The sequence below is a fragment of the Pelodiscus sinensis genome, chromosome 5, assembly GCF_049634645.1.
Source record: "Pelodiscus sinensis isolate JC-2024 chromosome 5, ASM4963464v1, whole genome shotgun sequence".
Taxonomy (NCBI): domain Eukaryota; kingdom Metazoa; phylum Chordata; order Testudines; family Trionychidae; genus Pelodiscus; species Pelodiscus sinensis.
Window position 1 is genome coordinate 40,943,748 of NC_134715.1, and position 22,492 is coordinate 40,966,239.

Below are 22,492 nucleotides of genomic sequence, written 5' to 3' on the forward strand. Positions count from 1 at the left end.
GCAGATATGATATATTAAAAGGCATGTATTGATGTTTGTTTCAAATATTCTGCTAAAACCAGGTCTTATATTTTTGTGTTCTAACAGCACGACACTTTATGCATCAGATTATCACGGGGATGTTGTATCTTCATTCGCATGGAATATTGCATCGGGACCTTACCCTTTCTAACCTTTTACTCACCAGTAATATGAACATCAAGATTGCTGATTTTGGACTAGCAACACAATTGAAAATGCCAAACGAAAAACACTATACAATGTGTGGAACTCCTAATTACATTTCTCCAGAAATAGCCACACGGAGTGCACATGGACTTGAATCTGATGTGTGGTCTTTGGGATGCATGTTCTACACTCTCCTAATTGGGAAACCACCTTTTGACACTGACACAGTCAAGAATACATTGAATAAAGTAGTATTAGCAGATTATGAGATGCCACCTTTTTTGTCAGGGGAGGCTCAAGACCTTATACACCAGTTACTTCGCAAAAACCCAGCTGATCGTTTAAGTCTTTCTTCTGTGCTGGATCACCCTTTTATGTCCAGATGTAACTCAGCACGAAGTAAAGATTCAGGAACTGTGGAGGATTCAATGGACAGTGGAAATGCCACAATCTCTACAGCCTTTACTGGCTCTTCAAGTGTCAGTATAAGTGGTTGCTTGAAGGAAAAGAAGAGGCTTTTAGTTGGTCAGCCGCTCCCAAATAAAATGACTCTATTTCCTAAAAATAAAAATTCCAGTGACATTTCATCTGTGGGTGGAAGCACTTCTTATAATCACTGGGGAATTCAGGGAAAAGAAACTGGCATAAGTGGTAGAGGAAGAACTATGCAACTCTCTGAAGAGAGGCCACATTCACGTTATCTTCGGCGGGCCCATTCTTCTGATAGGTCTGGTACATCTCACAGTCAGACACAAGGAATAGCAAATGCTGTGGAGAGATGCCATTCCATAGAACTGCTTTCAACGACCAGAATAGGAGTGATGGAAAATACAGAAAGATTTTCACCTGTAAACAGCTATGGTGATATTCCCCCTATATTTAAAGATACAACTTCCTGCAGTTCTGGTTCTTTTGAAAGACATACATCTCCATCTGTGAAAGACCAAACACAGTAAGAATCAGTCTAATTTAGAATTGGCAGATTTAAGATAAAATCTAAAAGAGCTATCTATTCTATTAAATGTAAGGATAGTAGGAGGGTGACTGGGTAATTGTGCAGTTGATACAATCCATTACAAGATTAGTTGATAAGGGAAGGCCCTCAGAAGAAACTTCTCTTTCTGCGGAACTGCAGCTTATATGTAATAAGAGCCGGGCACGCAGCCAGCCTGGCTTCTACTACATTTAAACTGCAGAGCCACAGTGAGAGTAGCTCCTGGACCTGGCACGAGCTGGGACTGAGCTAGGCTCATTTAGTCCCAGCTTGTGCTGGGTCAAACAGCCATTGTCCAGGGCTAGCCCAGGTAGTTGCGGGCAGCAGCTGCTGCCAGAGCAGCCCCTGTCTTTGGTGGCCAGAGCTGGCAGTGGCCAGAGGCTGCTTTGCAGTAACAGCTCCTGTCTGTTGAGGGAGCGGGGTCCAAACTCCCCGCTGGGACCCTCTGCAGTCAGGAGCAGCTTCCCCTGCTCTCCCTTCCCTCCGCACTGTTGCCTCTGATGGGGGGGGAGCAGCGCAACTTTTAAGCTGGCTCCATGCAGCATCGACTCCTGCTTCCCAAGTACTGGCTACTTCTTGCCTAGGCTTATTGGGTAGTCGATTAATCGACTACTCTTTTATATCCCTGGTTAAATGCACAAAATCATGGAATAAGCTATTTAAATTTGTCAGCACAAATGCATTTTCTGCTAGCGTTTCAAGAAATTAGGGTCCCATTATGAGGGGAGGAGCAAGTTTTGACTGCCGAAAGTTCTGGATGCCCAGTAGGGGGGAGGATGTGAATGCTGCCCAAGGGTTGCAGGGAGTGGAGGAAGAAAGCACTAGGAGTACGTCTACACTGCACAGCTATTTTGAAATAAGCTATTCCAAATAGCTTATTTTGAAGTAGCATATCTACACTGCAGGGTAGCCTCAAAATTAGTTTGAGGCAGGCATTCCTAATGTATACATACTATCTTGATTTAGAGCCCCAGGAGGCATTGGGGAGGAATAACTTAGAATGGCCCTAGTGAGGGGCTATTTCAAAATAGCAGCAGTGGAGTGTCTACAAATGCTTTATTTCAAAACAGCTGTTTTGGAATAGGCGTTATTCCTTGTACAATGAGGTTTACAGATTTCGGAATAAGCCTTCTGTTATTTTGAAGTTTCAGAATAACAGAATGACTGTGTAGACACTCATATAGTTATTTTGAAATAATGTTAGTTATCTTGAAATAACGGTGCAGTGTAGATGCAGTCCAAGTGCAGTGTTTAAACAATAGTCATAGAATCATAGAATAATAGGACTGGAAGGGACCTCAAGAGGTCATCGAGTCCAGCCCCCCGCCCTCAAGGCAGGACCAAGCTCCGTTTACACCATCCCTGACACATCTATCCTCTGCATGTGCAAGTTCCAGGTTCTAAGAGATGAGAGCCCTGGCTAGTTTGAATGGTCTAATTTCAGTTAACTTCTATTATAAACGTATGTATTTTTTTTTAGACTACATTGATAGAAGTACTATCTTTTTTCTACTGTATATGCTGGATGCTCATGTCCCATGTTACCTAGAGTTTTCAAAACTTCACGTTTCTCTTAGCGCATGCAAAAATATTCTGTTATTGTTTCTGCAACTGGAATAGTATTAATCTTAGTTATACAAACATACAGTATAATCTTCTTTAGATGTGTAGCTTTTGTGATATAAATTAATTAAAAGGACCCTTCTGTAAAAATATATTTTGCTTTAGACTTAGTAGTCTTTAAATATTTAGCTTTATTGTTATGGAAACACTTACAAATATTTCTGTATATTTAGCTCAAATTATCTCTGTCCAATGAAGCCCAGCATTGGTTTATTAGAACAGAAGTCCCAGACTGAAACAATGCAGCAGTGGCTTGGAAGTGTTCAGACAAATGGTATGAATTACAGAACGTTGTTTTTTTTAATTCAAGTTTGCATAACCTGTACAAACTAAAAAATGCTATTACTTGCCCTAGGCATGTAATTGCTTACTTGTCGGTCTTAAGGTTTTTTACTTGTGATAAAAGGGACCTTCCCTGGTCCAGCAAGCTCCCTCAGCCTATCCCGAGGTTGCCAGAGCAGGGAGGTCCAACCAATATTACACAATAAATTAGATATTAAATAGTTCCATGCGGGGGGTGGAGTCTGCGGAATCCTAAAGGAAATATTGGAAGGTACTTAAAATAACTAATTATTGTAGTGTGTTTTTATACTCCTTTCACTATTTAACAAGTTTTTTAAGCAGATAAATCCATTGTTTATTAAAAGGATAGTAAATAGTACAAAATTAATAGTCAAATTGTCTAGAACTCTGAATTGAGGTCCTCTCCATTATTGTTTTGATTTTTCTCATTTGTTTTACTAATAAAAACTAACATCAACAGAGATAATACAGAACGTTCTAACCCTTCGTCATGGTTCACTTCTAACCAGAAGCAGAACAACTCTGTACGCATTTTAAATGATGATTTGAAGTGTGAAATATAACATTTTTTAAAGCACCTAAGTCCGCCTCACTATTTCCAATTGAATTTAAGTTCCTGAATGTGCCACTTTTGCTTTTGAAAACTTTTATTGTAACTTCACTATTTTGAAGACATTGTAATGCCATTCTTTTTGAATAATATAAAAACATTTGGGTATGAATATAGAATATGAAAGACAGATGATAACGAGGGCTGCAGAAGGCTGGGTGGAAAGAAAAACAAAAGGCACAGAAGGGAAGGAGGAGTTTTTTGCCATGCATTATATTACATCGTATGTGCAAACTGTACATAATAAAGATGTAATTTAACCAAGAGGTTTAAATAACAAAAAGCACTCCTTTTTCTTTGTTTGATATTGCCAGACTCCTTTCCCTTAAGGGAATTGTAATCGGATTATGTATAATTGGAATTCCTTATAAAACCTTCTATTTTTGTGGGTGCGCGCACTCTAACTCTTTTATTCTTTTTGCATTGCTTCTATGTGGTGGCAAAAAGCATGCATTAATTGTCTGAGCAAAGCAGAGAGAGCTGAGGTTGATTAAATATTAGCCTCATTTAATCAAGTGTTTAAAACAATCTGTTCCCTTAGTTGAAAATGGGGGAAAATACAGACCAGTGATTTACACCTAGCAGTGTAACCTAAGTTTCTAATCTACCCTTTTGTTGAAGTAGAACACATATAATGTTGTAAACATATTTTTTATTTTAATTTTGCAGTGGCGAATTCAGATGTTCTATTTGTTAGTTTATATCTAAAATAGAAAACCCTTCCTAAAAAGTGCATTTGAGAGGTGTTACTACAACATAGAGCTTGCTATGTTGTAATTTCAGTAAAACTCACTAGTACTGTTAATAGTATTACAAATATTATGTAAGTGGTAAATTAACTATTTCTTTCCAATGAGGGAGATTGTTTGATTCCTGTTTTTTAAATTAAATAAATATTTAGAAGTGTACTATAGTGGTATAATTTGGAAACAAGTTTTTCAGAAATGCTGTTTCAGTTGAGAGATGCTGCACCCAATATATTTAAAAGTCAGTGAAAGATACATTAGTCACACAGAGTTTATTTTAAATTGTATTGGAGTTCAGTACATCTTTCCAATTGGAGAGTCATTTTATTCTGGAATAAACTAAAATGACATTGTTACATCATAGAAATTTTACTTAATACTGAGGACTAAACCAACCTTTCTTTTTCAGTTACTTAATTTTTTGAAAAAAAATTACTTTGAACTAGGGATGTAAGCGACTAGTTGAGTGACTACTTGTTTCCCTTCCTTGTTACCTCTGTATCAGAGGCAGCAAGGTGCGGGGGAGCTGGTGCTGGGGGGAGCCGACTTAAAAGCCAGTTTCCCCCCAGCACCATCTCTGCAGTGCAGGAGTGGTGGGAAGCAGAACCATAGTAGTCCCAGTCATGTCTTGCACTGCCCCCGGTAGCCGAGCCTCCTGTGGCTCTACACTTTAAATGTAGTAGGAGCTGAGCTGCCTGCACACTTGGCTCCTCCTACATTTGAACTGCAGAGCTGAGGTGAGGGTAGCAAGCAGCATTCCTTATTCAATTAATTGTATAATCGATACAAATTGTAGTGACTACATGATTAGCCAGTTACCCACTCCTTAACATCCTTACTTTGAAATAGGTTTTTTTCTACATATCCCTTCCCTTACTCCCCAAGAACTGAGAAAAATCTTCCAAAGTAATGAAGTTCTTGAACCTCTAACATGAACTCTCTTATGCTATTTTTCAGCTCAGCTGAAAGAACCTCTGGAGCACATCAATACTGATAATGCAAATGGAGGTTTCAGATACCATCTAGGTGTGCAGCAAGAAACATCAAGGAATGCCTGGAAGAGCTTAAAAGATAAAACAAATCCTAATGTTCCCATTGATAGTGCACTTTCTATAAAGCAGATCCATACAAAGAAATACACGTCTGGACTTCAGTGTATATCTGACAAAGCTCAACCAGCATCTGCATTTGGTCTCTGTCCAACTTCAGAACAAGGAAAAACCAGGGGCAAAGAATTATTAGGACACCAGAAACTTACACTGCAAAGTATTGTCTCTCCTCTGAATGCTCACAGGCTAAAGTCAATCAGACAAAAAACAAAAAATGCAGTGGTGTGTTTGGTTTTATTTATTTATTTATTTATTTTTGAAAAAAAAAATTGGTTTATGGACTAAAACAAGTGCTCAGTAAAATATGTGCTTACACGCTTTCTAAGATGTATATTAAAAGAAATAGTCAAAGATTACTTTAGTATGCAAAAACCTCAGTCTTTGTATAATTTAATACCATTACTGATGTTTGACACAAATGTTGTGTTGTCTTATTCTGATTTTACAAGAAAAAGAAAACTACCACTGACACAAAGCATATAGAAAACGTGTCTATTTTTAATAAAAGTATTGGGAAAATGTACATTTAACTTTACCTTGTTTTGACTATTAATATGACCAAATTAAAATATTGTGTTAGCAATTTTAAACACAAGCATTTCTCTTTAAGCTATGTATCAGAGGGGTAGCCGTGTAAGTCTGAATCTGCAAAAGTGGCGAGGAGTCCTGTGGCACCTTATAAAGTGTTGGAGCATAAGCTTTCGTGGGCAAAGACCCACTTCGTCAGATGCCCACGAAAGCTTATGCTCCAACACTTCAGTCAGTCTATAAGGTGCCACAGGACTCCTTGCCGCTCTTTAAGCTATGTATTTTAATTGGAATGGAAGAGAATAGTCTTGCTTATTCTCATACAAACACCTCTGACTTCCTTCCTCTTTGCTTTTTTTTGGTCTTCATTCCTTAAAAAAAATCGAGTCCTTGCACTTTCCAGTTTTTCTCATTGTTGTCTCTTTGCCTTTGTTTCTCTTACTGCTTTTTCTATTCATCCTTCATCTGTTCTTTCTCCTCCCTTTCCCTACTCTTTGAAAATGAATTACGGCTGACCTGCCTCCAAATTTCTGATTGGTCACTTCTGGAAGCCACACACTTTGCTATATAACTCTTTGTTCATGCTGAATAAGGATTAGAATTGTCCTAAATGATAGCATTACCAGTACAAGTTACTTCAGGGAACACAATACCAGCTGTTTATTTGTAATATCACTGTTCATTTTTTATTATGAGTTTGTTGTAAACCAGGAGAGGGAGAAAACAAATACTCTTCTGAAACAATTGTCAGGGGAAAAGTTAGTGTCATTTGGACAAGAAATTAAATTTTAACTTGTCTTTTACTTTTATATATATTTTAGGTGAGTATTCTAGATACAGGAGAAGTTTGTATGGAATTTCTAAAAGAACTCCATTCCCAACAGCTTGTGAAAGAAGTTCTCAGAATATCTTGTGATGGAAGTGTGGTGAGTAGTAATTTAACTTAAATTGAGCATTTCTATTTATTATAAATATCAAGTGACCTATACCATTAAACTATTCAGTATATTAAAAAATGAAAGTGATAGCTTTTAGCTATATTAGCCTTAATTGTATCTGTTCTGAACGCTTGTTATCCTTTAGATAAAAGTTGAATATTTTGCCTCAAGGATGGGAGTGCAATTGCAGAAATTTTCTTCTTGGCTAGTACAGCCTTTCAAATGCAAGTAGCAAACTGATTTGTTTCTGTTTTAAAGAAAACAGACCTCTGATTTTTATTTTAAAGCAAAAACTGGCTACATTGTTAGTTGAAACCTGCTGAAGTAAATTAAAATTTCATACATAGAGAAATAGTTAAGCCTTGAATTGTGTAACTTCCACCTGTAACTTTCTGAGGAGGAATATTGTAATATATGGTATAACAATATAACTATTGGATTTTTGTTAGATCACAGTTTATCATCCAAATGAAGGAAGAGGTTTCCTTCTTGATGATGCACCTCCTTCTCCTCCTGAAGATGTCCTTATGTACAGATTTGACAACTTGCCAGGTAGTATGAAACTTTTGTTTAAAAAATAGGGAGATGAAAAGTGTGGCTTTTGATAAACTTTGCTCATGGTAGGAATGAGTACTAGTTCAAATAGTTCATGTTGAATACAATGGAAAAAAAGCTTCATTTAGGAGCAAGACAAAAACTAGAGCTCTAATTGAAACATCTCTTTTGAAATATGAATGGTAGGTAGTATCCTGGTCTTCATTTAATGACTTGCTTATAAGAAATCAGACTTGGCCTATACTATACCATATGGGGGGGGTGTCAAGTTTGAGGCTTTTAAGACTTTTTTGGAATTCAGTGGTCAGAATTAAACTTGAGAGGGGGAACTGGTTTCCAACTAATCTTCAGACCAGGCACCCTAACATCTACCTTCTTTGTGGCCCTTGTTAAACATATTGACCGTGTGTCTTTTTCCAAGAATTCAACGCAGTACTTCTCCATCTATAATAACTGAGTACAGTATTTTACTGATTAGCAGCTTACATTTTATGTTAAAGATCATTCACCGAATTTACAAAAATCATCTTCAAAATATTTATAAAAGGTGTGTCTCTCTCTTCCAAATGTAAATAAATCGCTATTGTATGCTTTAAATGATATATGAATCTACAGGAATAACATATTTCACACAGGCCAGTACAGGATGTTCATATCTAACTTTAAAAAAAATATCAGGAGTGAGGCATTTAAATAGCTCTGTAAAATATTATTAGGTAAGCTCTTAAAAGCTGATTTCCGGGCCCCTAACCCCCCACTTCCAGCTAGCGACAATAACAGATTTCCATAAACAATTCATTATAATTTGTACATATATAATCTTCCTGCTGAATGAATAAATTAAAAGTTTTTAAATATTTTTTTTTAGAAAAGTACTGGAAAAAGTACCAGTATGCAGCCAAATTTGTACAGCTAGTAAGATCCAAAACGCCGAAAGTTACCTTCTATACAAGATATGCAAAGTGTATGCTGATGGAGAATTCACCCGTTGCAGATGTCGAAGTTTGTTTTTATGACGGTATGTAATCATATGGACTATCTTAGGCTTTTTATTGTAGCAATTAAAACTTTTATTAGCAAAGCTGTAGTGAAATCCTGGTGATCAAACAGAAACCTTGTGTAAAATCAAACTTTATTAAAAAATTTTGTCTTCGGAAATGTTCAGCATTTTTCTTAATTTAAAAAGAAAAAAGTATTAGAAATTTTTAAAGTACTGTATATATTTTAGCATTTTGTCAATTGGTCTTCATCCTAGCACACACAAGACATTTAAATAGTTAAGTTACAAAGTATGCTAGCTCCAGATTCAGTTATCCAGTGTTTTGAGCACATACCACAAGAGTGGTATTAAACTACCGCCACGCGCTTTGTGGATCATCTTCCTCCCGACTTGAGACTTGGTTCTCATTTTAAATGGATAAATAGTGTGCCTGTTCTTAGATTTTTTTTTTCTGTCACTTTATTTAGAAAGATTTGTAGCCTTTTTTTTTTTTTTTTTTTTTTTTTTGTAGAAATCTCAAGAACAGGAGATCAATCATATCTGTAAGTTACTCACAAATAAAGTAAAGATTTCAGATCAAATTCTTTTCTGGTGTAAATAGGCAAAGCTGCTTTCCAATACAATTACTTAAATCTTAGTCCTTCCAAAGAAATAGTAGTACAGTAAAACTCCATTGGTCTGGCATCTGATGGTCTGGCACCATCAGGAACCTGGAAGTGCTCCGGGCAGCTGGACCATTGGAGCTGCTATGCCCCGGCTTCCCCGATTCAGCCGCGGCTGAATCGGGGAAGCCGGGGGCAGAGCAGCTGGAGTGCTGCTGGTAGGTCCCGTAGCGCTGCCCCTCGGCGCTGCGGGACCAACCCGGCAGCACCCCAGCTGTCCCCGATTCAGCCGCTGCTGAAACTGACCAGCAGCGGCTGAATCAGGGACGCCTGGGGCGGGGTGGGGGGATGCCACCCCAGACCCCTCATGGACCCTCCCTTCTGATAGTCCGGCATAGCTGAAAATCTGGCACCCCCTGGGTCCTAAAGGTGCCGGATTATCGGAAGTTTACTGTAATTACTTTTTTCTTAAATATGTAAGAACACAAATAGGTCTGTATTCAGGTAAATTTACTTCACTTTTCAATAGCTCTGTTGAGAAGAACAAGTTCCTGTTTTTGTTGTGTTTAAGTTGCCCCTTTCATTTCATTAAGACAAATAATTAATACAGTAAAACTCCAGTTGTTCGGCATCCAGTGGTCTGGCACTCCTGGGTTCCAGTTGGTGCCAGACTATCGGAAGTGCTATGGCCCTCACCTGAACGGCGCTGCAGGACCAACCCAGCAGCACTCCAGCTGCTCTGCCCCCTGGCTTCCCCAAGTCCGCCGCTGCTGAAACTGACCAGCAGCGGACTTGGGGAAGCCGGGGGCAGAGCTTCCCTAAGTCCGCCGCTGGTCAGTTCCATCAGCGGTAGACTTGGGGAAGCTGGGGGCAGAGCAGCTGGAGTGCTGCCTATGCTGTACAGTTCCCCGCCAACCCTTCTCCCTGCTCCCCCCCAACCCCTCATAACCCCTCTTCCGGTACTCTGGCATATCCAATAATCCGGCACCCCCTGGGTCCCAAAGGTGCCGGATTATCGGAAGTTTACTGTACATTATTCATGTGTTTCATAGTTGGAACACAAAGGCAATAACCAGTAATATTTCGCTTCATTATCTTGATGTCTTGAGTTGGAATATCTTCAACAGTGGTTCTCAGCCTGTCTAGGCTACTGTACACCTGATTTGTCTTGTGTACCCCAAATTTCATCTCACTTAAACTACTTGCTTACAAACTAATATATAAAAAACAAGTGGCACAGCACACAATTACTGAAAAATTGCTTACTTTCTCATTTTTACCATAAAATCTACTTTATATTTTGAAAAGTGAGTTTGTTTGAGGAAAATAGTCATACTTGAATTACCTACAGATAGCACATTTTGCATAAACAATCCTGCCACTTAAATTAGCTGAATGCACTACTTTTTACCTCAGAATATGCTGGGTGAAAGGTTTCAATAATAATTTTTTGTTTTTATCAGAAACAAGTCATGACTATTATAATTAGATTTCATAAAAATATTTGCTAACAGTTAAAATTAGAGTTGCCTATTCAACTGTCATTTTAGTGCCAAGAAAATTTGTATTGTTACAAAACTAATGTGAATTACAGAAAGAGTAATGGAAGATTTACAAGTTTGATTCAAATGTACTATGTATGGTAATTCAATAAAAAGAATAATGTTTGAAGCTGAAATCCTAAAAATTAAAAATCTATTGTTTTACTTCCCTGTTGCAAACACACTAATAATTCTATTACATATATATAATTTATTGAACCTTCCTATAAGTTTCAGGGGATAGCCAAGTTAGTCTCTACAGGATAAACTTAAAAAACAACAAATGGTCTGGTAGCGCTTTATAGACTAACAAAACATGTAGCTGGTATCATGAGCTTCGTGTGCACGGCCCACTTCTTCAGATGACCGGAGTTTTGAGTTTAGGATGTGCTTTTGGGTCTGCACATTCTAAACTCAAAACTCCAGTCATCTGAAGAAGTGGGCCGCGCACATGAAGCTCATGATACCAGCTACATGTTTTGTCTATAAAGCGCTACCAGACCATTTGTTGCTTAAGTTTATCCTCTAAGTGTAATCTACACGAAATGACTTTGCCCAATCAACACCTTGTTAGTTACAAAATGAATCACAACCCCAGGTAGAGAGATACTGTGTGTGTGTGTGTGTGTGTGTGTGTGTGTGTGTGTGTGTGTGTGTGTGTGTGTGTAATAAGGATGTTAAATATCGAGTAATTTACTAGTTGAGTAGTCAGTGTAATTTCCATCCACTAGTCGATGGGCTCTTCCGCATTCCTCCTTTGAAATGTACAAGATATTTCAAAGGAGAAATGCAGAACTCCATGTGTAGCCCAGGGCCAGCAGGAAGTCCCGCTGACTCCAGGCTGCATGTGGGTGTGCCAGCTTTGAAATATACAAGAGTCCCCAGCAGGGGCTCTTGTGCATTTCAAAATAGAAGCTCCCTCCTGGAGCTTGGGGTCAGCAGAGGACTCCCCCAGCTGATCCTGGGCTCCATGCAGCATTTTCCCAGAACCCGAGGTCATTTTCCCCAGAACCCAGCTGACCTCAGGCTCCATGCGGCGCTGCTGCTTTGAAACGCCACATGGAGCTGTTTTGAAATGTCGCTATGGCATTTCAAAGCACCAGGTACAGGCTCCGTGTGGTGCTGCTGTGCTTTTGAAGTACCCTCTCTTTCAAACTCCCCCTTTTGCTGTCATTATCTGATAGAGGCAGCAAAGTGAGGGGCAATCGACTAGTCAACTTGACTATCCGATAAGTATTTGTTTATCAGATAGTCGACTAGTCCTTAACATCCTTAGTATATAATATATAGCAGTATAAACAAGTCATTGTATGAAATTGTAGTTTGTACTGACTTTGTTATGGCTTTTCATGTAGCTTGTTGTAAAACTAAGCAAATATCTAGATGAGATGATGTACCCTCCAAAAATCTCTCTGAACTCTCAAGGGTACATAGACAGGTCCTGAACCAAGGGTATAACAATAAATGTTTAAGTAATTAAAGGTGAAGTAGATATGCTGTGTAATCTGGCTTGGATTTCATATATTTGTTCCTGTGTCTTTTTTGAATGCACAACATTTGCACAGGAACTATATCTAATACCAAATAGACACTAATACATTTATATGTTAACATTATAGTTGACCTATTTAAATTGCTTTTGATTTCTAGTAGATTCAGAGTTCATTTTGGAGTGAGTTAAAGGAGCTGATGTGATTCTCTTTGCAACAAGTCTTAAATGTGTTTTCTTGCCAATTAAGACAATTTCTGAAGGAATGTAGGTGTAATCAGGGCTTGACAAATGGTGATGAAAGCCACTCACCAGCCCCGCACTGCGCATGCGTAGGAGCTGCATGCGTGCGCCGCCAGTAAATGGGGCGCCGGGCTGAAATCTACTCGCCACGGGCAAGTAGATTCAATAGTTTGTCGAGCCCTGGGTGTAATAATTAACTGTACTTTTTAGCTATTGATATTTTCGAGAAATAGACAACTTTGTTTTCTATAGGGGCAAAAATACACAAGACATCAGGTATTATTCGAGTGATAGAAAAATCTGGAAAGTCTTACACTTTGAAGGAAGAAAGTGAAATTGGCCTGAAGAAGGATATACAAGTATATATGGATCATGCAAAGGAGGTAAAGATTTATTGTATTGACACGTGAGTCAAAGTCCACCTCTAAACTTATAGCCTTTTTCCATCGAAGTTGGCTCCTACTCTATTTTGTATCCTTTTATTGCCTACGATTCTCTTTTTGTTGTTGCTTTAAAAAAATGCAATCAGACTGTATTTGGATAGGTAACTTTTATTGTAAATTAAAGATAATTGTGAAAAGAGCCTCTTGTTTTTTCTGCAAAGCAGTTTTGCAGATATATGAAGGAATTTCATTATGAGAAAAACACTGCTAATCTTAATAGAATACTAATTTATCAACCAACCTGCTAGGCTCTCCCTTTCAGGCCTCTTGTCTTCCAATAAGCAGTTAAGAATAATCACACCACCTATCTATAGGCTTAAGAAACCAAGAAGACATATCTACTATGTGCATTTCCACTCTCTATCCTCATTTTACTGCAAGCTTCCTGGACTAGGATCCTGCTTCTGTCTTGCTTAGGCCTGTGAGAAGGGAAAGGGGGGATGGCATGGACTCTGGATCTTGCTCTATGGGGCACTAAATGTGTGTCCATACAGAGTCTGATGCAAAGTCTCTTGAAAGTCAGTGGAATTCTAGCTAACTTCAGTGGGCTTGGATCAGGTGTATGGGGAGTGAGCACTTTTGAACTAAAGCAGAATGAGTTGAGCTCCCCCTAAAGGCCCAACAATATTTTTCTATCAACTGCAGCCTTGTCCAAACCAATTTTCTCTGTGCCAGTAAGGCTTAACAAGGCTGCTGCAAACACCAAGCACACCCATCACATTGCATATAGTCTTTTACTGATACTTATACAGCACTTGCATGTTCTGAATATAAACTCACTTTTTTCCAAAACCAGGGACACCGTATTTGTCTTGCATTGGAAGCTGCTGTTTTGGAAGAAGAAAAAAGGAGTGAAAGTGTTCCTTTTTTCCCCATAATTGTTGGAAGGTAAAGTTTATTTTTAATTGTAACAAAACTAGATGTATGTAAACACTTAAATTTCTGGTTTAATGGGCATGCCATTGATATAAAATACAATTAGATTGCATACAGGTGAGTTAAAGAAATCTAGGTCAGAAGATGTTGAACACATGTGAACTTCGAAATTCTTAATTGAATGGTACTGTAGAGTAGGTATGTTAATCGTGTATTTGTGTAAACATTTAACTGCTGAACATTTTTAAGCTCTTACACATTTACACACAGGAACAGGGATGGGTGGGAGCCACTGCTCGTGGGGAGCCGGCTTTTAAGCCATCTCACCGTGTTTACCAGCTCCCACCTGCCTCGCTACCTCTGAAAGAGAGGCAGCAATGAGGGAGGAGGAGGAGGGAGCAGGTGGCTCCACGGGGAAAGCTTCCTGCGTGTATTGGCAGGAAGGGGATGTGTGTGTGTATAACCATTAGGATTAACTGATGAGCCTGCGTTAAATGACTCCAGGTTTCTTGACAACGTCTGCTGCATTTTTATCTGAAGTGAGGACATTCACAAAGACCTTTATTTTTTGTGCTATTTTTAATTTCCAGGAAGCCAGGTAACACTGACTCTCCAAAGGCTTTGGCACCTCCCTCTCCGCTAGTGGGTGTAAACTGCACAGCGAGCGATACTATCTCAGTGGATAGAAGTACAGTTGTGAGCTCTACTCCTAGTCATGCTCCCAACATAAATCCTTCTGTAAGTAAACAAGTATGTAGACTTGAGGCTTGCAGTCTAGTTAGAATTCAAATACACTAAAATTACATTCAGATACAAAGGTATTTTTTTTTATGGAATTAACCTGTGTGCCTACCAGATTAGATTAGAAGCACAGTTAGATTTATAGAAATTGACAAGCCAAGAAATTGCAACTTTTGATCTTCAACTCATTTGTTCTGCTGAGGTTTTGTAGGAATCTGAAAGACATGTCATGCAGTATCTAACAGCAATATTAGTGTAGAGCAGTTTGATACTCTTACTTAAAAATTATTTTGCTAAACAGAAGTATTTTAATTACTGTAAAGTACTGTGGAAAAGCTGTCTGAGGCACATTCTGGTTTGGATGTGCTGGAAATGTAACACAGGATATTAACAAGCATTCAAACTGTGGTTCTGGGACATAACATCAAGGCTTTTTAACAGAGTGTACTTTGTCAAAAGTGTCTATAAAAAGCATATGTCTAGCATGTCAAAAGGCCCAATAAGCTTCAGTAACTGAATCAAAAAGTGGTTGTATCTTGTTGCCTTTTTCAAATGTTTGGTAGACACAAATGTTGCACACTGAGAGATTCAAAGAATAAAAACAACTTGGAATATTCTTCTCTTCTGTTAGTTTCTCTTTGTTAAATTATCATTCTTTTAATTAATATGGTCTGAAGCCTGTTTATGGAGTAGAGTCACTGCAGTTGTAACAGTAGGACACTCTCTAGTAAAGGGGAAATAGGCTTAAGTAGAAGGGGGAATCCGCTATCTCAAAGTACTTAAGTGGTAGAACAGTGTTAGTCCTTTAGTTGAGAGGATGAAAAAATACAGTAGAAAAGTATCATTTGCTGGTTTGTAACATATGCAAGCTGTAAAATAATTGAAGTACTAGGATGACACACATAGGAGACCAGGAATAAAGGAGCATAAACATCTAAAGTTTTTATTAATAAAACTGTAAGTGATCATGATCTTATCATTAGTAAGGACAATGGTTTTGTGCATTTCTTTGTGTTCTGTTTTTAGATATCATATGAAGGCTCTGCGTTCACAACTACCATTCCTGAAACAGTCTGCTTCTCCAATCAACAAAAGGACTGTAGTCCAAATTCCGCCCACCTTTTAAAGTCTGTCTTTGTGAAAAATGTTGGTTGGGCTTCTCAAGTGAGTAGTAAATTGATAAAGTAGAGAATTCCATATTTTCTTGAACTCTAAGTATATTTTTAAACTAGAAAAAATGAATTTGGAAAATGTATTTAATGTTCACTTTCAAGCAGGGAACACAGAGTAAGTCTCTTTAAACTACAGTTCTAGTCACTTTTTGAAGGCAAATAGGTTGGAAGGTACAAGAAAAGACAGGATGAGGGAAGGGAGGCTCAATATGAATAAGAAAGTAGTGTCTCAAGGCTAGGTGTCTATCTTAGTAGAGTAGTCCAGGTGCCCTACTTACCAAAGCTGAGCTTTAACTACCTATTCGATAATACATTAATTCCTTTCTCCTGTAGTTTTATTTATTTTTATATCCATATCCACTAGTTCTAGTTTTTTTCTGTAACAAGCTCTCTTCTAGAGGGTGGGGGTGTGTGTGTGTGTGTGTGTGTGTGTGTGTGTGTGTGTGTGTGTGTGTGTAGTAGCCCAATGTCTGAGACTCTAATGCTATAGTATTACGAGTCACTTCGTGTGTGTGTGTGTGTGTGTGTGTGTGTGTGTGTGTGTGTGTGTATAGTAGCCCAATGTCTGAGCCTCTAATGCTATAGTATTACGAGTCACTTCTGGGGGGCACTGTTGCCTCATGCTGTGGTGCTTGGCTGGGTTCTGCGCCCCCATGCTGCATGGGAAGCACAGGGCCCAAACAGCCGCTTGCTCCTCTGCAGCGGCATGGCTGAGCGGCGCAGAACTCAGCTGAGCGCCATGGCAGGAGGGGAAGGGGACGGGGCGGTGAAGTACATGGCCCCGCACGTCACTAGGGTAGGGTAAAAAAAACCCAGACACGCTTGATTGGGAATGGGGCTAGCTGGAAAGAGGGGAGGGGCCAGAGGCAGCATAGCTGGCCAGGGGAGAACGGGGGAGGGGTGGCCAGCGGGAAGCAAAGCTGGTCGGGGATGGGCGTCGGGGGCAGTGAGGCTGGCCGTGGGAAATCGGGAGGAGCGGGGAGAGGGAATCGGCTGGCGGAGAGCCGGACTCACCCGGGTGCATGCATCCCCGACGGAGACAGAGGAGAGCGGAGAGAGAGTGAGAGGCAGGAGGAGACGAGAAATGGAGAGTGAGAGGCAGGAGGGAGAGAAGAGAAAGAGAGAGACGGAGAGCGAGGCAGAAGGTGGAGGAGAGTTGAGAGAGACAGAAGGCTCAGGAGAGAAGATTGATGTGGAGGAAAGACCAAAAAATCCCGTCTTATGATGGGCTAATTGGCGTGTGTGTGTATGTGTGTGTGTGTATATATATATATATATATATATATATATATATATATAAAAAAAATCTCCAACTGAAGTAGTAGAGTCAACAAATACTAGCCTTTTTAAACAATCAGATGGGACTAAGTTAACAAACTAAAGGGCTATTGTTAATTTTTGTGCTTGTCATTAGTTGGCTATTTTGGAGGATGAATTAAGAGGGAATTTTCTATTCCTGCATGTGTAGTTTCTTTATGGTCTTTGTGCAAGAGTTTGGGGGGAGAGGGGAAATTTGTCATCATCCAGACATCATGAATTTGAGACCCTTCTGGTCCTAAATGAGTCTGTAAATTTGTATAGTAAATTGTCTAATCGTACTACATACTACAGAACCAATAGCCACAAAAACCAATCTTGTATTAGTTTTTGTGCAATTCTTAGCCAACTGTAGCACTACTAAATTTAAGAGTAAAATTTTCTAAAGTTCCTAAGTCCCATTTTTCAAACCTGCTTAATCCCTTTAAAAGACAATAAGGCTTTTTCTTCTAGGTAACTTAGGCACGTCTGAAAATTTTACCATAAATGTCTTAAAATAAGTACAGTGAAAGCTTTAACTGGCATTGCAGCACTGCCAGCTGACATCAGCAGACATCCCCCTCAGCCTGTTCTAGCACTACCTAACCCGTTGCTTAAGTATCTGGCACATTCAGTTACCTGGAAACTAGCATTCCCCCTGAGTGCCAGATGATAAAGCTTTCACTGTGGTTATAATGTACACTTTTTTAAAAATTAATTGAAGTTTTTCAAATTGTAATAACTTTGGACACTTATCTTATCAGTTGACTAGTGGAGCAGTATGGGTTCAGTTCAATGATGGATCCCAGTTGGTAGCACAAGCGGGTGTGTCTTCTATCACTTACACATCTCCAAATGGGCAGACAACAAGGTGAGTCTTAATTCTATAAGCATGTACGTTACATTCAAATAAAACGAAAATACAAGACTCTTCAATGCAAGATACTTTGCAGTTGTATATAATATTGACCTTTCACAGTTTGTGTATTTTTCAATTCCTACAAATGTTAACTTTGATTACTACATTATAGTAGGCAAAGAGCTGCTTTTAATTTCCTTATATGGAAATTTTCCCAGTCACTTGTGTGTGTAGATTAAAAAAAAAAGTTTACTAGTATTGTAATAAAAAAAAACACACCCTACCCAAAGCGTGTACAACTTCATGTGTGTTTTGGCCATCAAATAAGCATAGGAATAACATATAGGACAATTATCACGGGTCAGCTCAGGCCAAGATGGGAATGCATTCCTTTCATATCTCACTTTTGATACGTGATAGTTACTTGTATTACTTACTCAGGGACTACAGGAAGCTTTAATGAAAAGAACTCTTATCTATCTTTCTGAAACCACATCCACAATTTACAAGTTCAGGGAATGCCCTAGTAAATAACTACTTTGAGTGAATGGACCAGCTGACCTTTTAACAGCTGATGTTCTATTTTGAGTCTCAAGTGACTGTAGCAAATATTTTATTGCTATTCAAAGAAAGTATGTAATTCCTAATGCAATATCAGTTTCGGTATTATATGGGCAGTTAGCTGCTTAACTTTTTTCACATAATTTGTATCCGATTATTACATAATTTACTCTACAACCCGGAACACAAGAATTCTACACCCAAATTCATATACAAGTACTAAGGGCATGTTTACACTAGGAAATTATTTCAAAATAACTCCCAAAATAACAATTGCTAAATAAGAGTTATTCCTCATTTCAAAATACAGTAAAACCTGTGTTATCCAGTACTCTTGGGAATTAGGGCATTCTGGTTATCTAAAAATTCCGATTATCTGAGGGTCCCATCAACCTAGCAAAAACCAATGGACAATAATAGTAAAACTCAAGCTTTTAATATTGATATTTTTGTAGTACGAGGCAGTTGGTCTTTCATTTCTATTTTGAGTTGAAGATAATTGGCTTAATTTTTTATTTAAGTACTAAGCATGATAAACCAAGCCAGGCCTGTGCACCTGAAGATGTGACAGTATTGTGGCTGGAGGCAATGCCAGTTAACAAAGTTTTCTGGTTAACAGAGTGCCAGATAACAAAGGTTTCACTATAGTAACTCCAGCTTTTCATAACTGGGTTGGTAGAGTGGATGTTCTGCTTACGGCTTCAAAATCAGTGTAGACCAGAGCTAAGTGACTTAACTTCAGAGAGGCTGAGAACCCACAACTCCTGAAACCAGGTTAAGGATCTCTAGATGTCAACTCAAGTTTGAAAATGTTTTTAGTCTTTAGTATTTTAATCTATTGAAATCGTATGGATGTTCTGGGCATAGAAATTGCTTTTGTTACTTACCTGTGTATCTTTCTCCACCTGCTAGGTATGGAGACAATGAGAAATTACCAGAATACATCAAAGAGAAGTTGCATTGTTTGTCTTCAATTCTTGTGATGTTTACCAATCCAGCTGGCCCTCGCTGACTAACATAAGGCAATTCTTTGGGCATGAAGGCTTAATGAATAACTTGCTGGCATTCAAGTAAAGTGACTGATTTATTCAGTTTACCACTCATAGTTCAGAAATTCTACTGGCTGCTAAACAGCAGGAAGGAAAGCCCATCATTTGTGAAATACATCTTTCAAATCCTGTAATATTTTCCTCGGATGACACAAGTGTTCTGCACGACTGATTCTGGGCAATCTCTGAGACTTAACCCATTATTTTTCAGGAATTCTTTACTTGAAAAATCAATTGGAAGTGTACATAAGGTTTTTGTATGTGTTTTCCCCACTGCTTAGTAGTCAATACTAGCAATTAAGGAGAAAGTATTTGTGCTATTGAAATATTTGTTACCTGTAAATATTTTATGTGGCTTACAAGTAATATATGTAAAAATATATTGTTTTATACTTGTTTTATATTTTTGTAGCAACAGCTTCTAATGAAATTTCCCTGCAAAAGCATTTTATATATAAAAATAAATGCAGTGGTAATTGTCCAGATCATTTGGTTTATTTAATGAAAAAGTTGTCTAAAGCATTCTCAGATGGTGACACACTGAGTAAAAGGTACAACTTCAGTTACATTCTGATACTGAACAACATCCACGTGCATATCGTCTGAATTTGGCCCACTGAGTCCAAGGGTGTATAGGGTCTAGAATAATGTAGCACTATATTATACAAATGTGAGGCTTTCTAGGCCATGCCTTCTAATTTGCATACTGATAGTGGAAAAATTCAAGTTGTGCCTACTCAGAATCGTTATCTAACTTGTACTTTGTTTGGATATAGATCTCCTCTGCATTTGGCCTCCTGCTCTTGTGCTGAATTGTATTCTTAAGTTTGCTGAAGGGAAATTTTCAAAATGTTGTAAGTACTACATCAGTCAACTCTTGCATTGTAAATGCTGTTACACAGGTTGACTCTCCCAAATCTGGGACAGTGGTCTGGCAACATGCTGAAGTCAAAGCCCCAGGAGTGAGAGCCAGCTGGGAGAATGCAGGATCTGCAGAATCCTGGCTAGTCCTGCAGTGGCTAGGCAGGGAAACCCTTGGTGTCAGCAGAGCCAGGTGGCGTTGGGGAGCCTCCATCCTGGCCAGGGAACCCCGGTTTCAGTGGGGTCAGGCAGCTGGAGAGCACCTGGCAGCAGGATCGTTAGTGGCTAGACAGCTGTGGCTGGAGAAGTCCTGGAACTCCCTGGGAGCAGTGGACAGGAAACCCCCGGTAGTAATGGGGCTACAGGAGCCCTGGGCAGCGGGGCCAGGTGGCAGCAGCGAAGTCCCAGGGGGCAACAGAACCAATGGCAGTTTGAGAGCCCCAGAGAGAAGGTGTCGGCAGCAGGGCAGCCAGTAGGGGAGCACAGACCTCCCCCAGTCCAGCAAGCTCTCTAGTCTAGGACAGCTCATGTCCCAAGGGTGCCAAATGAGAGAGGTCCAACCTGTAGTTCAAAATATAGCTAGAGTTAGGTTTTTCCCTATATCAGACAATGCACGTTCTGGGATGTGTGATCTAAATCAGCCATTTAAGTGGAATCAGAGCACAATTCTGTTTAATTTTTTAAAATATAAACATACTACTTTAGTGTCATTTTAATTTTAGTTGGCAACTGTGGCACAATGAATTAGTACACAAAAAATACAGGAACTTTATTTTTGAGTCAATAATAGATTCTTAAAATGAAGTAATAAATATTTAATTGCACCTTTTAGAACAGGGAGAACTTACTGATCAAACTTTCTGCTTAGTACCAGAAAAAGCAGCAGGTGTCTAGATTTACAAGTGAAGACTTTTTAAAGTGGGCAGGATCTCAAAGCTGCTAAAGAAGAACAGCTTTAACTTATCTACTATAACTGTGGAAATGGGTAGATGTACTGATCTCAGATCAGTGTCAGTAAAATAAAGGAATATTTGAAGTAATCAAATTCGTGTGAATTCAGCTCCAGCTAGGGTGAGTGGCCTAATATAGTAACCTCTTTGGGATAAATTCAGAGCTTGCTCACTGTTAGTTTGTCATGAACTAAGTTTTAGAAATGATTTCTCAAACAGAGGTAGATTAAAGTAAATCTACCTTATGAAGTAAAATAGGTGTGTCTATACTCAGTCACATGTTCTTCACATGAAAGGGTGTCCCATATGCTTGTATGGGGGTGTGCAGAGGAGGGATAGAAGCCCTAAAGTTGCATATCTTTACAGCCTTAAAGCTAATAATGAAAGTGTGGTTGGCCACTCTTGGAATTGCTTGGATGGTGGGAAGGACACATGGTGATGGGTCTTAAAAAGAATGGCAATCTGACATTTCTCAATATTAATAAAGCAACTGTTTTTCTACTTTCACTTGAATTAGCTCGTATGCACATGTATTACTTAAATGCATTATGAAATGCTCAAATTTACAAGGTTATGCTGTAAGATTTTGGTCAGTTGTCATGAAATTACAGTATCTTCAAGCATTTATATAGGTTACATGGTAATTACCCTCTACTCAAGTCACCTGACTGCTTTTTGAGAATCCTATCCTTATTGCACATCCAACAGAGGGAGATTACTTATTCATTGAATAAATATGGAGATGCTGTAGGAAAGATATGTAGGTATTTGTCTCTTACAATTTACATACATATGTAAACTACAAATAATTGGTCTTTAGATTTTTGCCTTCATTTAAAGGGCTTTGAACAGATTTGGTTACTGGGATGGCTGGCTGCCTTAGTTTCATGTTTTTAAATGCAGCATACATGCCCAGAACACTATCATCCTTTAAATAAATGAATATAATTGGCAAAACCACCCAATTATCCTTTTAATTAAAAGATTATGCAGGGGTGTATGTGCTCTAGAGAATGGATTTTAATAATCTAAACTTTACTTCTACTCAATTCATGCTTTACCTTAAATTCTTCCTTTTCTCTAAGTGAGGTTAAGTTACTCAGTTTCAAAGTAAATCTCAGATTTATGGTCTTGTGAAACAAACAGGACTTGTGATTTAAACAGTTAAGCATACTACTTTTTCCTTGCCTATTGCAAAATATATTTACCATTTCTGTATACTAGGAAATGTATTT

The 22,492-nt window shown here is 38.7% G+C and overlaps 1 protein-coding gene across 2 annotated transcripts in view; it reads left to right on the forward strand.

Moving 5' to 3' along the window:
- The window catches only part of PLK4 (polo like kinase 4), a 28,527-nt gene extending 8,596 nt beyond the window's left edge, over positions 1-19,931 (forward strand). For both annotated transcript variants that reach the window (XM_006131789.4, XM_075929878.1), the window contains exons 5-16: positions 88-1,120; positions 2,959-3,059; positions 5,402-5,775; positions 6,903-7,007; positions 7,469-7,571; positions 8,443-8,592; positions 12,702-12,832; positions 13,689-13,780; positions 14,359-14,506; positions 15,536-15,673; positions 17,742-17,848; positions 19,310-19,931. In XM_006131789.4, the coding sequence (XP_006131851.2) occupies positions 88-1,120; positions 2,959-3,059; positions 5,402-5,775; positions 6,903-7,007; positions 7,469-7,571; positions 8,443-8,592; positions 12,702-12,832; positions 13,689-13,780; positions 14,359-14,506; positions 15,536-15,673; positions 17,742-17,848; positions 19,310-19,409 (2,582 nt within the window). In that variant the 3' untranslated portion in view covers positions 19,410-19,931. The remainder of the gene's footprint in view (positions 1-87; positions 1,121-2,958; positions 3,060-5,401; positions 5,776-6,902; positions 7,008-7,468; positions 7,572-8,442; positions 8,593-12,701; positions 12,833-13,688; positions 13,781-14,358; positions 14,507-15,535; positions 15,674-17,741; positions 17,849-19,309) is intronic.
- Positions 19,932-22,492: the final 2,561 nt, after the last annotated feature.